This window comes from Fusarium musae, chromosome 6 (assembly GCF_019915245.1).
Source record: "Fusarium musae strain F31 chromosome 6, whole genome shotgun sequence".
NCBI classification, from domain to species: domain Eukaryota; kingdom Fungi; phylum Ascomycota; class Sordariomycetes; order Hypocreales; family Nectriaceae; genus Fusarium; species Fusarium musae.
Genome location: NC_058392.1, coordinates 940092 through 954121, shown reverse-complemented (window position 1 = coordinate 954121; position 14030 = coordinate 940092). Strand labels below are relative to the sequence as shown.

The following is a 14030-nucleotide window of genomic DNA, read 5'->3' as shown; positions in this document are numbered from 1 at the left end:
TTAATACATAACTTTACCCTCGTGACAGATAACAAGCAATCCAGTCAACATACTAGCGTTTTCCCAGGGTCGAGCCATGTTCGAACTCAACGTTTTCCTCTCCTGTGATGATGTTTCGTCTGTTCAACGACATGGAGATGATCACGCGATGCGTACGTTTCATTCAAGCAACCAACATGGTTGCATGGGCTCTGTTAATTTGTGTTGGTTCACCGATAATTAGCTAATTACCTTGCTTATGTCAATGCTACAATCATCACCTCAGGCGCTTTTACTTGGTCGAGGACCGCTCCTGCCTGTCTGTGTCTGGTAACTTGAGCCCAGAATTTACCGGAGCATTGAGGCTCCAGATCCCCCATCGACTTCTCTTTCGAAGATTGGTAGAAAAGGCTTTTGAGATGGATACCCGCACCAAGCGGCCTCTCACTGTCGAAGCTGTACAATGGCAGTCCACCGTTCATTCTGCAGGCCTTAGACGATATAATGTACGTCGTGGACAATCTACTACAGTATGTCCTGTCTACGGGAAAAATAGAGGTGTCGATTTCAGCACTCGTCTCTCATGCATCTATGAAAGATACCGATGGAATCCGATTCGAGAACCCTGCTGATGGCCAAAATGACCATCCCAAACCACTGGCTCAGGGCGGGCTACCACCAGAGGAAAAACTCATCATTTTCATGGTTTTGATGAGCACTCTCGACTTGGCGAAAGAATATCTAGACCGTGTCGCACGCTCTAGAGGCTACGTCTCAGATACTCAACTTGCCGATGTGGCTACAGCATCGTCACAAACACTCAGGGATTCCTTCCCACTTCATAAGGGTGCCGAGTCAGTCGCGGCACTGCACCTATGAATGGTCCACTATCTGCGGAAGCTAAAGAGCTTATGAATGATGGCATCCAGGCACTGTTCGATGAGTTCTTGTGGCCCCGTATCAGGCTAGTCTTTGTGACCTCTTTCCAAGATGCAGTCTACGACGTTTCGTAAAAGTCTTTGTTTGAAGAGGAAGTCGATGGAAAAAATTGAAACAAGCATCGACGCGATTCGAAGGCGGGTGGTTAGCCTTGACAAGGCCATTGAAGTGCATCATGACGCCCAGAACATACGCAGCATTGACAAACTTCGCAGCCAGCAAGCTGGCAAGAGTATTAGAGAAGCGTTCGTAGAGTTTCTCTGGCCGTGTGACTGCACTTGGTGGTATGCTATTGGAGTCGGACTTCTCTGGTATTATAAGCGTCATGGCCATAGACAACTACGCCCTTCGCGAGCCGTTTACTCGCTTGCAAGAGAGTCTTACACTTGCGAATATGGAAGGCGATGAATGGGATGAGCTTGAGTCAGGATATGAATCGTCCAAGCAAGAAAGAAGCAAGTTTCTCAGTGATGAGGAAATGATTAAGGTGCGCAAGATTGTGAGAAGATAATCACTACGTCAACAAACCCAGGAAGTTTGTCAGCTGAGAAGGGATGGCTGCCCAGCTGAGGAGACCAGCGTGGGAGAGAACGTATCCATCCTTGAAGGCTTTGTTCGCATGGAGGGAAAGATTACTAGCGCCGGGTTTGTAGTATTGTGGCGATGCTCCAGTGCGATGAGAAGGCAGAAGTGAGGCTTGAATTGGCATTGGGATTGTCTGGGTAATGGCCCCTGGAAAGCACGGAAAGTTCATACAACATCATCGTGCATGCGAGCATGGATGTTGACAAGGACTTCAGAGCGTTGACCGAGCTTGGGCAGGATAGTCGAGTTGAACTTGGCGAAATTCGATTCCGTCGAGTCTGGCACGGTTGCTTTGATGATACCAAGTTTGTGGGCGTCTTGAAAGCGAGCGGTCCGTCCTTAAGTATCTTGTCGATGGCCTTAAATATGGAGAAAATATCCATGTAGTTGCCATTCATCATGGCAGGTTCGCTACACCCAGTCAGTATAAACATCTCTGAACTGAATCGAAGTTAAATACCGAGAGCAAGGGTTTTTCTCACAACTTGTGCACTTCTTAGAGTTGATGAAGGGAAATTTGCAGGCGAAGGAAGGTAGGCACATCGATAGGAGTCTCTGAATAAGTCGCGATGACTGTCGACGCTACGGTAAGCGCCGAGCCAAAGCATCGAATGCACGGCAGAGCACTCTCAAACTCTACGCCTGAACCTTGGGCCTGGCTGGCCGGGCCTTTTGCGATGCCCTACTCCTCGAGAGCCCTCGCGCGCCGTCTCTTCGAGGGTGTAGGAGGGGGTCCGTCAGACCTGTTGGATGAGGGGGTGGTTACGATTCTGAGGGGATTTTGAGCCAAGAGAAAGGATGAGACGACGAAGGAAAACAAAAGCAGAACCAAGAAAATCCTCAATGTAGAAGATAGTATATAATTTATATCGAAACCTTAGTAATATTTACTGGTGCACGCACTCCTTGGTCACCCCTATCAGATATGTTGGGGTGACCGATGCGAGTAACAATGATGAAAAGGAAGAAAAGCATAATTAGGAGAACTCTGAAGGTGTTGCATAGTATATTATTTATATAGAAAGCTCAGACGTTTGCTAGTGCACGCAGCTGTCAACAGCTGTCGGGAGTACATAATAGCTGCAGCATCTGTAGTGAGAGAACTTTTAGGAACACAATAGAACATAAACTTCACGCAATCTAAATAAAACTGATTCTATCTCATAATGGTAATTTGAAGGGTTGGAGAAATCAAGCTGGCACACAAACATAACAACCGCAACTCTCGCGTCAACAACTCCTTCACCTGATACCAGCAATCAGCACCATCATAAAAGCCCATCAAAAACCTCATTCTATTTGAGTTTTGTGAGTGTGTAAACGCTGAGAAATTGTACTAAAAATTTACTGATATCCCGTAGCAGAGCAACGAGATGGCTGATCCCAAGTCGAACACTACACCAGCTACCGCCATTGATGTAGCCGGTGAAGATGATATCATGATACTTAGCGATGACCCTGTCGACAGTCTGACTGTTGATGACTTGCCTACCGGGGTTCTCAAGGATGCCAACAAACAGGCCGCCACCCAAATCATCGAGATCTTCAAGGAGAAGGCCCCCAGTATGCCCCGCGAGGTGCGCGACAAGATCCTCAGTCTACTGAAGGAGGGCATTTTCCACCACAACACGAGTTCTCTTACTGAGCCATCGTACCACCCTTTGGCTGAAAAGATGTGGGATAAACAGGTCAGGGGGCCTTTCTGGCTCAGCATCACCTACGAGTATTGGTTCATTCTAGTAGGCATCTATGGACTCGAGAGACTCGAACGCAGTGCGGTCGGAGCGGGTATCAGAAGTTCTATTGAGAGACGCTACGGGGGCGACATCGGCACAGACCTGACCTGGCGAAACCACCCAGTTGACCAGGGGCTGCATGCACGACACCTCCTGACCGAACTGGCAGTAAAGGTCAGTGAATGTCAGAAGACTGTAGATCAACTACAGCGAACTGCAGATCAGCAGCAGAAGACCATTCAGAAGCTTGCAGACCAACAGCAAGGCCTTACTGGTCACGACCAACGTGCCTCGCAGATTGCCGAAGACGACGATCCAATGGAGACTTTCGCCGGCTACGACGAAGACGAAGGTGAAGACGACGATGAAATGGAGAAATTGACCAGGCGCTACCTCTTCGGAGAAGAAGATGAAGACGATGATCCAATGGAGACTTTTGCCGGCTATGATGAAGACGAAGGTGAAGACGACGATGAAATGGAGAAATTGACCAGGCGCTACCTCTTCGGAGAAGAAGATGAAGACGATGATCCAATGGAGACTTTTGCCGGCTACGATGAAGACGAAGGTGAAGACGACGAAGACGAGGATGAGAAGGATAATTGGGCCACCCAATACGAAGATGATGACGAGGAGGGTAATCCCTTCGCATTCGAGTAGGGTATGTCAACATTGACGGCGTGCGGAGCAAGAGTCGAGCTGGTGTTAGGGTCAGAGTATCTAGCTCGGGAACAAATCGCTGATGATCCTCTGATAAATCAATAATCATTAACTGTTGCCTCATCTTTGTCCAAATGGAACAGTCTTGTTGTTTCAAACTCAGTACAAACACTAGAGGGCAAAGTGAACATCACCTTTCTCTGCGCTCATAACAACTGCCATTCGCTGTTTGCACCAATATCACAGCCGTAAACAAATCAATTGTCGCAAATTTTGATTGGTTTTCTTCTTCTTTTTACTATGTACATCCAAAATGCACCAAAGTTCAATCGTATGCAAACCCGACTTCCTCGTGTTCCCTACCATGTACAATCATACTCAAACCCAAACATCAATCACCTCCTCCTCCCTCCGTATACAAAACAGCCGTGAGAGTCACTTGCGCAGCGGAGACTTTGGTTCCGCAGAAGATCTCCTTCGCGTACCAGGCTTCTTCTTCGTATCACCATTCGCACCCCCGTTATCCTTTGCCTCCTCCAGCGCTTCAAGAACAGCAGCTTGATCAGATCTAAGAACCACGCCCTCTGCGATAACTTCATCACGGCAGATGAACTGCGGGAACAGAATCGCGAGGACCGTTGGCTTGGGACTTCCTTTTGTCTTGCGAGCGTTGCCGACGTCGTAGTCATCACACTGGCGCGCACCTCGAGAATCTTCCTCGTCGGGCATCTCTGCGGTTATCATATCGCGAGAGCGCTGTGTATCGGCCCATAGTGCAACAGCCTGTCTGAACAGCGTCGGGACGGCATTGTAGAAGCCAGTCTGTTTGTACGCAACAACGAGCGGGTGCAGTGTGCTTCGCACTTCGTTGCTCGCTTTGCGCACAATGTCCTCTTGGACCGTCTCAGTTTGCTCAGAATCAGAGAGGGATCCGAGAATTTGAGACCGATACACTGTCTCTCGGCGCTCATCCCCTTTGAAGAAGCTAAGCATGCTAGATGCAGTGGCCCTCATGTCACTGGCGACGTAAAAGGGGACAAAGACATAAGAGAGGAGTGTTTCCGCGATCACAGCGTCAGCGACAGCACAGCGCATCTTGGCACTGGCTTTAGTGGTGCGGGTTGAGAGCGGGATCTTGGGGAAGCGGGCGTGAAGTTCCTGTATCTCACTTGCAGAGTCCTAACAATTGTCAGTATAATGCATAGAGCGCAAAACGCAGAGGCCTACTTGTGCGCCGTCGTGGTCGTTGAAGTACTCATTGACAAAGTCGTGAACCTTCTTCGACAACTCCTGGAGATCAGATCGCCTTTCCTTGTTAGTTCAATCCACCTCTCATACAGCAAGATTACTCACAGCTTCTTAACCTCCTCAGCTCCAAAATCCCGCAGAATCCCCTCCCCAAGATCACTCTGAGCCTGCGTCAACTTCTCCTTACACCCCTTCAACTCCTCGATATTAGCCTCCATCTGCGATTTCTGCAATTCACACTCCGCATTCATCTCTCTAATCTCAGAAGCGTGACTCGTCAAATGCGCTTCCGCAGCCGCCAGGTTCTGCTTCAGACTCTCAACCTCTCCCTCCTTCACCTCCGCAGCAGCAAGTTTCTCCCTCGCTGCCTTGACCTCCCTCTCCATGGCTTCAACGGCTGCCTTGTTAGACTCATAAGTTTTATACTTCTGCTCAAACTCTGCAAAGAGCGTTTCTGTCTTTGCGTTGGCTTGCGCTTTGTGGTCTGAGAACTCTCGCACGATCTTGTCGTTGAATTCGCGGAGACGCTTGTTCTCGCCCTGCTTGGCTTCAAGTTCTTGCTTGAGAGCTTCGCGCTCCTCGGCCGATTTCTCAAAGTCTTCGATTGAGCCGACATCTTTGGAGACTTCCTTCGCTAAAGCGAGGAGTTGCCATAGCTTGGTGTTTTTGGTGGTTGTCTTGTCGGTCGTGCCATTGCCATTGGTATGGCCATTGACCTTGACCTTTGTATCTGCCATGATTGCCTGAAGAATGAAATATCAATTTTTATCGCTAGAATGGTGGACATTTTAAACTCGTCGCTAAATACACGATCGGGGATTCTCAATTTTGAGGCCATCGCAGAGCCTCATGGTCCGTTCGTGGGCTTGAGGGACAACTCATCAGCACACCACCACACCGGTCAATTAAGCAAGTCATCTTCCACCCCGCCCATTCCTCCTACTGGTTTGTTTCCAATCGCTGTGTCCAATCCTCGAAATATCAGGGCTGGCGGGCGTTACACAACACGCGGGGTAGCTCCAATGACATTCAGTCTTTCGGCACCATCATCGTCTGCAGAGTCGAGCCTCAAAGCAAAAGTCGTCGCCGTAGCCTGTTGAGGTGTTTGTTGCTGTGTGACGGTGAGCGCATTGTTTGGACAATTGGCTATCGACGTTTTGGAATGCGGTCGCCTTGCGATGAATTGCCTGAGGCCCTTTGCAGCTTCAGCCTAGTCTTGTGCTTCCTTTTCCTTTTCCTTTTCCTTCTCTTTCTTTCCCTTGTGCTTCTTTCCCTTATCTTCCTCTTTCTTGTCCTGCCCCCTCATCTCACCCCTGCCATCGCTGAGCCCAGATTTGTCGAATAGATGAAGCTCGACAGATTGAGGCACACCACCAAGGACAGGCTTCGGCAAGACTTGCTTGTGAACGCTGTACCAGCTTTCCTTGTCCATAAGCTCAAACAGAACGTCTTCTGATTCGTGGCGAGGCTTGGTGGCTAGGAATACTTTTGTAGTAAATGGTTCGCCTTCAGGGAAGTAGGTCAGATTTGCTGCATGAATGGCTGAGAGTGTTTCAACGAGTGCTGGTAGCATGTCGACATTGTAAGTGCAGTCGCTGAGCATCACGAGATCCCAAGGTCCAGATCGAACCTCGGGTCCAAAGCGACCCTGTCTGCCCTCCTCCCAGTCAAGATTTTCGTAGAGCATTCGGACAGGGTTCTCTTGGAAGCGTAGATGGGAGTTCTCCAACCTCTTCATGTTTGATCTGGCGCGCTCCTCAGCTTCTGGTAGATCAGTCATGAGAACGGTGCAGTCGCCACCTGAAGGCTGCAGTCGGGGGTACACAGCGGCGAGCCCAACACCCAAGATGCCCACGCCGCAACCCAATTCCAACACACGGATTGACTTTTGGCGGGTGAAGATGTTCTTCATTGTTCTCATGCAGGGGTTCTGACTAGACTCGCTATCGGGAGCAGTCTCGATACCTGCAAGTGCACACGTCGCTATCACGCCGCCATCCCAGATGTGACGCGCAATGCTCTCGCCGATCTCCTCCTCAATCTCAATCGTTCCCAGCCCCTCAGGTGTGTCGTTCAGTTGAAGTCTCCGAATAGACACAGCATTGTCTACAGGTGTGAGAGTTAGAGGCACCCAAGCTGGCATGACAGCGCCTTTCTCTGCAGCTTCCTTCCGATACCGCATCTTCTCGGCGGACAGGGCCAGAATGCGTGGGACGCTCTCCGCGGTGTGAAAGTGTTCTGATGCCCGGACACAGACATGGACTCTCATTCCAGATTCAAGAGCTCGTTCAAGAGCGACGGGCATTTCCAATGCTGGCTTGGCAACGCGCATGCCGGGTTCCCAGTCGAGATGTCCGGGGTCTGAGAGGAGCCATGTTGAGCTTCCTTCGGGTGAGGCGGCAATAGCGACAACTTGAAGATCTAGGAATCTCTCTGGGAAGAGGAACGAGTCGCCGAGGTCTGTTGTGATGGTGAAGAGTAGCTGAACTAGGGTGCCACGGCGGTTCTTAATCACCTTGGGTGGCCCCAGAAATCTGACATAGTGCATTGTGATGTGGTAAGTCTTTCAATGGCTCATAAAAGGTCGGGGTATCTCTGTGTTGATTTGACCTCAATTGACTTGCCAGGCGTTGTAACTGTTGCCGTTCTTGTTGTTTATTGAACCTCGGGTTGAGCTGATCAACCCAACCTCTTGCTTGCATGGGGTGATGGGGAATTTTGACCAGCTACTGCACGCTTAGTCATCACCGCTGCATTCACATGAATCCGATCTCAAGTGAAGCGGATTGTTTGGGATTGTATAGGATGTCTTAAAATGTCATAGGTAGTAAGAATTGAGGTACTAGGGAGTCCGATCATTCTTTAGCTGCAAATGAAATGACAAGCACTTTTAGATATTATGTGACTATAATATTGAGTTGGCAAACTTTGCGCTGTAAGCCAACTTCATCTACAAAATTAGAGACCACGAAGATCAGTCAAAAATGGTGTCAAAAAAAACTGTACAGGCTCGCAAATCCAAGCGACTACTTTCTATACGGTTTCGGACTGATTTTAGGAGGATGATGTTGACCCAATGTCGAGTCAACTTGTGTGAGAAGTCACCTACCCGAGACTTCGTGAGCACTCTCAGTTGCTGCCGAGTAGTCAATAGAACAAGAGGAAACTTCGAAGTCGTCTGGAACATATGGTGTAGATTCAAACAAGCCGGTAAATTGAGAGCCTATCTTGGGTTTGATCAGGATCAAAGTGGATTAAGCCTGTGCCTGTTGATCACATCTTAACGGATCGTCCTTGCGTGCGTTATAAATATCCAACTCAACTCTTGCAATAACCTATCTGCAGCACCGTGAAACATCACTGCAATGTCATCTACTACCGACAAAGATGAATATCAGCTGCGTGATATCCTACAGACCAAAAGATGGTTTGGATTCGATCTAGACGATACTCTCCATGAATTCCGCAAAGCCAGCAGCGCAGCAACCACAAGCGTTCTTACACGCATCGCCAGCAAAAACCCATCAACTACGCTCCAAGATCTCCAAGCCCAATACGGAATCATTCTAAAGCAAGGAACCGCCGATGCATTCACCGATGGGAAGACCTCACATGACTACCGTCGCGCTCGCTTCGCTGCCACATTGAGCCATTTCGGATTGAGTCACGATAGTGTCGATGAGCTGCTAGAGGACTACGAGCGAGTTCTTGTGGATAACCTGACACTCAAACCAGCAGCCATTTCTCTTCTTGAAGCAATCAAGGCGTCTGGAAGAAAGATCGCAGTGATTACAGAAGGACCGCAGGACGCACAGCAGCGAGCAGTGAGAGATCTGGGCATCGACAAGTACATCGACTTTCTCGCGACCACAAACTTCTTCGGTGTGGCCAAGATCGACGGACTCTTCGGTAAGGTACTCGATCATCTAAAAATCACACCGCAAGATATCGTGTACATCGGCGACTCGCAGGAGCGCGATATCGAGCCCGCTACCAAAGAGGGGATCCTCGCCATTCACTTACACGAAGCTCAAACAGCGCCACTTGTGCTACAACCTCCCAGCATCAACTCGCTCGGGGTGCTAGCGAAGCTCATCTAATCTCTACTGCACACATGTCTGAGACGAGACATGCTTGTGCCCGTCGACAAAAAACAAAGCGTTGCAAGGCTGAGAAGGAATCTACCCGCATACATACATATGTAGCTCAGTCGATACACCCGTCAAACGTGTCCGTCTCTCACAGGATAGTTCCCGACTTTCTCACTTACAACAAAATGCTGCGTCTAGCAAACAAATCAGACAGGTGCAACGTTTTGTGCAACGTGAAGCAATTTTCAGCCGATGTCGTACATGAATCATCCCACGGCACTGGGCCGAGACATACAAGTGTCATAGAGTTCTACAACAGGGTATATCTTGCTGTTTGAGATGTTGAACCTAGCATTCTATAATTAAGTATTTACTGCACGCTCAGCCTTGTATGCACTGCTTACGTTACGTTGTGCATATTTTGTCGGGGTTACTTTACTTTATTCCTGCTGCAGGCTAAGCCTCGCAGCTTAGGTATGAATCCAGCCCGTGGGTGTTACACACCTGTCATTGTCATCCCAGGGTGTAATCACGGCTGCACGCATTGCAATAATCCCAACCTCCCTTACGGGATGACAGGCGTCTTAGACGCCGGCGCACATCACATCACATCGTCGTGGTGTGGTATCAAGGTTACAGTTACAATTGGGGGTTGTTCACAGAGTAAAAATGTGCTCTGTAGAACCCCAGCATGCAAACATTTCTAGACTAGGATATTTCACTCACTGCGACCTCAACCGAGACCCCCCCTCAGGTTCCGTCTTATCACATCACATTGGATCACATGTGCCTCTCAGATGCAAGATCCAGCATATCAATCTGGCCCCCAACCTCTCTTCCCTCTAGCCCCTCCTCTACCCTCCATATGCCACACGTGGTAAAAACCGCGAAAAAAAAAAGGAAAAAGCAGGGTAATTTACCTCTTCAATCATTGGCCGTGTAGCCGCTCGCTGCACCCACACCACCACTAACTAATCCCCTCTCAGTAACAGCCCTCAACTCACGAAAGAAACTTTTACTAAGTAGAAAATGGCTGATTGTGACGGTTTCATACGTGACAGAGTTCACTGTCTTGCAAAAGCTCAAGATACGGCATTCCCGGAACGGCGTACTTCTAACGCCTCAGCTTCTAGCTCAAGTTTAGATACGAGTCAAGGGAAGGGACTCATTCCAAAAAGTCCCCAACACCATTTCTCAACGGCATCTCCACCTTTGTATGATCTGAAACCCACTGATTCCAAAGTCTAGCTCCCTGCACTTCACGCACCTGCAAGTCATTCTTTCAAAGTTTCACACATTCCAATGCCCAAGCCCCCAACGCGAGTCGTGTAAACTGGCTGAAACAAAGGCCTCTCAAGTCTACGGCAACGATCGCTGGTCAGCTGTTCATCGCGAAATCTTGGAATCTTGGAATAACCCAGTAAATTACATCACAATCATGTTAATCAATCCTACAAAAGTAAATGTACGTTGCTTTGCTTCAGCCCAAGGGCTCTTGAAACTGCATGACGCATTAGGTTTCCAAGGGTTGCTTGGCCATGACCTCATGCCGGATCGTCCATTCACTAACCCACGTTGTAGAAGTAAAGTGCCTCAAACCAAGCCATTTGCGTTCATACCCCTCTCGCTTCTACGCGGGGTTCGTTAAAACGGAAACAGGAGGGAACAATCATGTCGAAACAGGATCAGGAAGTTCGTTCACCAGATGCGGTACTGTAACATGCACAGAGGGACACATTCAAGTTGATACAGTATGACTGACATTCTAAGACATCACGAAGAACAAAGATAATTGTGTAGATAGTTTGCGATTTTTTTGCCTAAATATTAAAATAATCGAAATCAAAAGTATCCATCTTGAAAGTGGTATAACCAATCCATAACGCCCCCAACCCCCTCCTCATAGCTCTAATGCATGGGGACATTGCTTCCATCCATCAATGAGGAACGTTAACGACGTCAAATCCTCCAGATTACCGTGTAGTAAGTAGCCTTCCGTTCTAAGTGTTAATCACTTTTGTTATCCTAACGCGCGCTGATCCCAAAACACAAAATAATATCCAAGCTCCAAAAACAAAAAAGAGTAGAAAAAGAAAATCGGAGTCTGTCACTCCTTGTCATCACTGAAGATGACTCGCTTGCTTGCTCCCCCTCGCCAACTGCTCGCGTCATTCCGAACGGAAAAAACACTGGGTATCTCGAATTGGAAGAAAAAGAAGCCCCCTTGATATCGATCCCCTCCTCCGCGCGCGCGTGTGCATTGCTGGTGGTACAGGTCGCCCCATGAGTCTTGGTGTCTTTGTTTCGATTGCCAAGTCAATAAAAAGAAATCGCTTCCTTGGGACGAGGTAGAGATGTCGTAAAAGAAAAGATAGATGGAAATCCTTGTCATGGATATGAGTGTGTCCAGGAGATCCGGATAGTAGTGGTAGTATACAACGGATATGGGTATCCAGTCCGGCGAGCTTTGGTAAATGTCACTGGCCGGTATCATAGGATCCTCAGGTATAGGCATGGTAAACAGAAACGTTCCAGGGGTCCAATGGATGATCCGCTTATTTGGTAGGGTTCCGGAGAATTTCTTCACAGTTGGCGTCAAAGCGAAGGTTGAAGAGCCTCACGTTTTGCATAAACTTCTCCGTCTTGTCGAGCTCGCGGTCACGTCCGAAGAGGGTCTCAACAAACTCCACACCGGCATTCTTGCCGAGGCCAGCTTGCTTGCGCTTGGCAGCCTTGAGCATGGGGGCTTCACAGGCCTTGAGGAGGGATCGGAGCTTCTCAGTGAGGCGTTCACCGGCCTCGATGAACTCCTCAACGAGGTCACGGTTGTCAGGAGTGCGGACGCGACCAACTGTTTCCTCAGCTCGCTTGACCTTGCCAGCGAGCTGAATGAGAAGCAGCCACATCTCGCCAGCCATATCAGAGATGGGAGTGGCAGGACCTTGGTGGTAGACGGTCCAGTCATAGATCCACTTTCCGAGACTGTTGGCATCAAAGACACTACCTAGGAGAAGGATGGGCTCTTCGGCAGGGTCCCAGTTCTTGAGTGAGTATCCGGCAGGAATGCGGTGCTTGCGAGCATCAGCATCAGTGGCCTTGGGAGTAGAAGGGGTAGAGGCGGGCTTGCTGCGGTGTGAGCTAGCGGGGCGGACTGTCTGTGGCCGGGGAGGAGGGACCGCGGTGGAGGATCGACGGCTGTGGCCGAAGCTGGTAGGAGGTCGAGGTTGAGGCTGAGGCGACTGGAAAGTGGAAGCCTGCTCTCGTGTGTAGTAGTCATCGTAGATAGCGGCGGTGGTAGCACCCTGCAGGTAGTCGTCGTAATTAGTGTACCGTCCCCGGTCATCATCAAAGTCTCGAGGTAGGAAAGCGGATTTGCGGTGATGATTGATCTTGGAGCGGGACTGTGCGGGAAGCACATATGTATGTCCCAGCGCCTCGATGATCTCGTCCTCGTCGGATTCTCCATATGGAGTGGAAGCCCGGACATAGGTAAATGAGAATCGGCGGTCGCGCTTGGAGCGCGGAGATGACTCGGAAGGCCTGCGCGACGAAGAAGTTTTGTGACTCACATCTGCCGTGCTATATTGCCCAATGCTGTTGTAGCGAGGCGAGTCCTTTGGAGGACGCGGGCTGAAGTCGCTAGCCTGAGAGTAGCTGTTGAATCGCGAATGAGCCGCTCGCGTCGCTGGCCGCCTGGGAGTCGAGTCGGCCCAGGTCGGCCTCGGGGAAGGGGTGGGAGTTGCAGACGACATCCTCGAGTAGACGCTGTCGTAGTCGTGGATCGGCGTCGATCCAGGAGTTCGTGGAGATTTGTAACTCATGTTATTGTGTGGCGATGTCCAACTGACATCCGCTGTTTCCAGGGTTCAAACAACTGCTCTCCTCCCGAGCACCCGCAGTTGTTGGGTTGTCGTGACGCTCGCGGAATTTCGGAGTTGTTCTCGTGTCTTTTTTTTGTTCTTTTTCTAATGAGTAAGTTGATTTGGCTTGTCAGGAATGTCAACACTGCATGCAAGCAGATTCAACAGATCAAGATGCGCCGGGGAAGAGACGCCCAAGGGGAGGTGATGGAAGTAGGCCCGTCACCTCGGTATGTAGTCGGAGGAAAAGAGGTTAGAAGATTCTTTTGCGACGGCGAACATGACCGATGGGTAATATATCTCTCCTCAACTTGGAGGAATAGGCACCAGATCCCGTAGAACCTGGTAGTAGTGTCGAGAAGACGCTGGACGCTTCGAGGATCCAGAAGCCAGGATGAGTAATTGATTGAGAAAAAGAGCGATGACGTCGATGCAACGACGTGCTGGATAAGTCTTGATGAGCTTGTTTGGGGATTCAGAGTGATTGGCAATCGCCAAGATACGTGAAAGAGAGGAGGAAAGGAGGGTGAGCGGGAAGCAACAGAGATATATATTCTAAGATTTGTGTGTGTGCCTCTGGGTGTGGACACCTCACGCACCGCACCGACTTCCAAACCTGCCTACACTACCTTAGCGGGTGATGGCAGGGGAGGACGCTAGTGGGAGGAGGGGCCCGACCGGGGGTCGAGTAAAAAAAAAAGTGAGGACAGGGGGTATCAGATAGGGGCAAGGGGTGGAAAAGCCGCAGACAGGCTTTGTGAGGGTGTGGTGGAATTGAGTGACTCTTCCAACAGCGAGACAGGGGTGCAACCTGGCTGATGTAGGCTTCGCATTTGCACTTTTCCCGCCGCTGAACTTGATTCCAGTGGTTGCAGCGACTGCAGCGCTGTGTTGTGCCGTGCCGTGCTGTGCTGTGTTGCTGCGCAATGCTG

The 14030-nt window shown here is 49.7% G+C and overlaps 6 protein-coding genes across 6 annotated transcripts; 3 read left to right on the top strand and 3 right to left on the bottom strand.

Moving 5' to 3' along the window:
- Nucleotides 1-176: 176 nt before the first annotated feature.
- Nucleotides 177-858, top strand: J7337_008195 (uncharacterized protein; the record flags this gene model as incomplete). The annotated part of the gene is made up of 3 exons (XM_044825818.1): nucleotides 177-193; nucleotides 266-485; nucleotides 511-858. The coding sequence occupies 3 exons, from the start codon at nucleotides 177-179 to the stop codon at nucleotides 856-858; spliced, it is 585 nt and encodes a 194-aa protein (XP_044678735.1).
- Nucleotides 859-2876: 2018 nt separating this feature from the next.
- Nucleotides 2877-3899, top strand: J7337_008194 (uncharacterized protein; the record flags this gene model as incomplete). Its single annotated transcript, XM_044825817.1, has 1 exon — nucleotides 2877-3899. The coding sequence occupies one exon, from the start codon at nucleotides 2877-2879 to the stop codon at nucleotides 3897-3899; it is 1023 nt and encodes a 340-aa protein (XP_044678734.1).
- Nucleotides 3900-4334: 435 nt separating this feature from the next.
- On the bottom strand, nucleotides 4335-5884 carry J7337_008193 (uncharacterized protein; the record flags this gene model as incomplete). Its single annotated transcript, XM_044825816.1, has 3 exons — nucleotides 4335-5078; nucleotides 5127-5205; nucleotides 5253-5884. The coding sequence occupies 3 exons, from the start codon at nucleotides 5882-5884 to the stop codon at nucleotides 4335-4337; spliced, it is 1455 nt and encodes a 484-aa protein (XP_044678733.1).
- A 473-nt stretch (nucleotides 5885-6357) lies between these two features.
- Nucleotides 6358-7695, bottom strand: J7337_008192 (uncharacterized protein; the record flags this gene model as incomplete). Its single annotated transcript, XM_044825815.1, has 1 exon — nucleotides 6358-7695. One exon carries the CDS (start codon nucleotides 7693-7695, stop codon nucleotides 6358-6360), a length of 1338 nt encoding a protein of 445 aa, XP_044678732.1.
- An 817-nt stretch (nucleotides 7696-8512) lies between these two features.
- J7337_008191 (uncharacterized protein) lies at nucleotides 8513-9247 on the top strand (the record flags this gene model as incomplete). Its single annotated transcript, XM_044825814.1, has 1 exon — nucleotides 8513-9247. One exon carries the CDS (start codon nucleotides 8513-8515, stop codon nucleotides 9245-9247), a length of 735 nt encoding a protein of 244 aa, XP_044678731.1.
- Nucleotides 9248-11793: 2546 nt separating this feature from the next.
- On the bottom strand, nucleotides 11794-13059 carry J7337_008190 (uncharacterized protein; the record flags this gene model as incomplete). The annotated part of the gene is made up of 1 exon (XM_044825813.1): nucleotides 11794-13059. One exon carries the CDS (start codon nucleotides 13057-13059, stop codon nucleotides 11794-11796), a length of 1266 nt encoding a protein of 421 aa, XP_044678730.1.
- Between the last annotated feature and the right edge of the window lie 971 nt (nucleotides 13060-14030).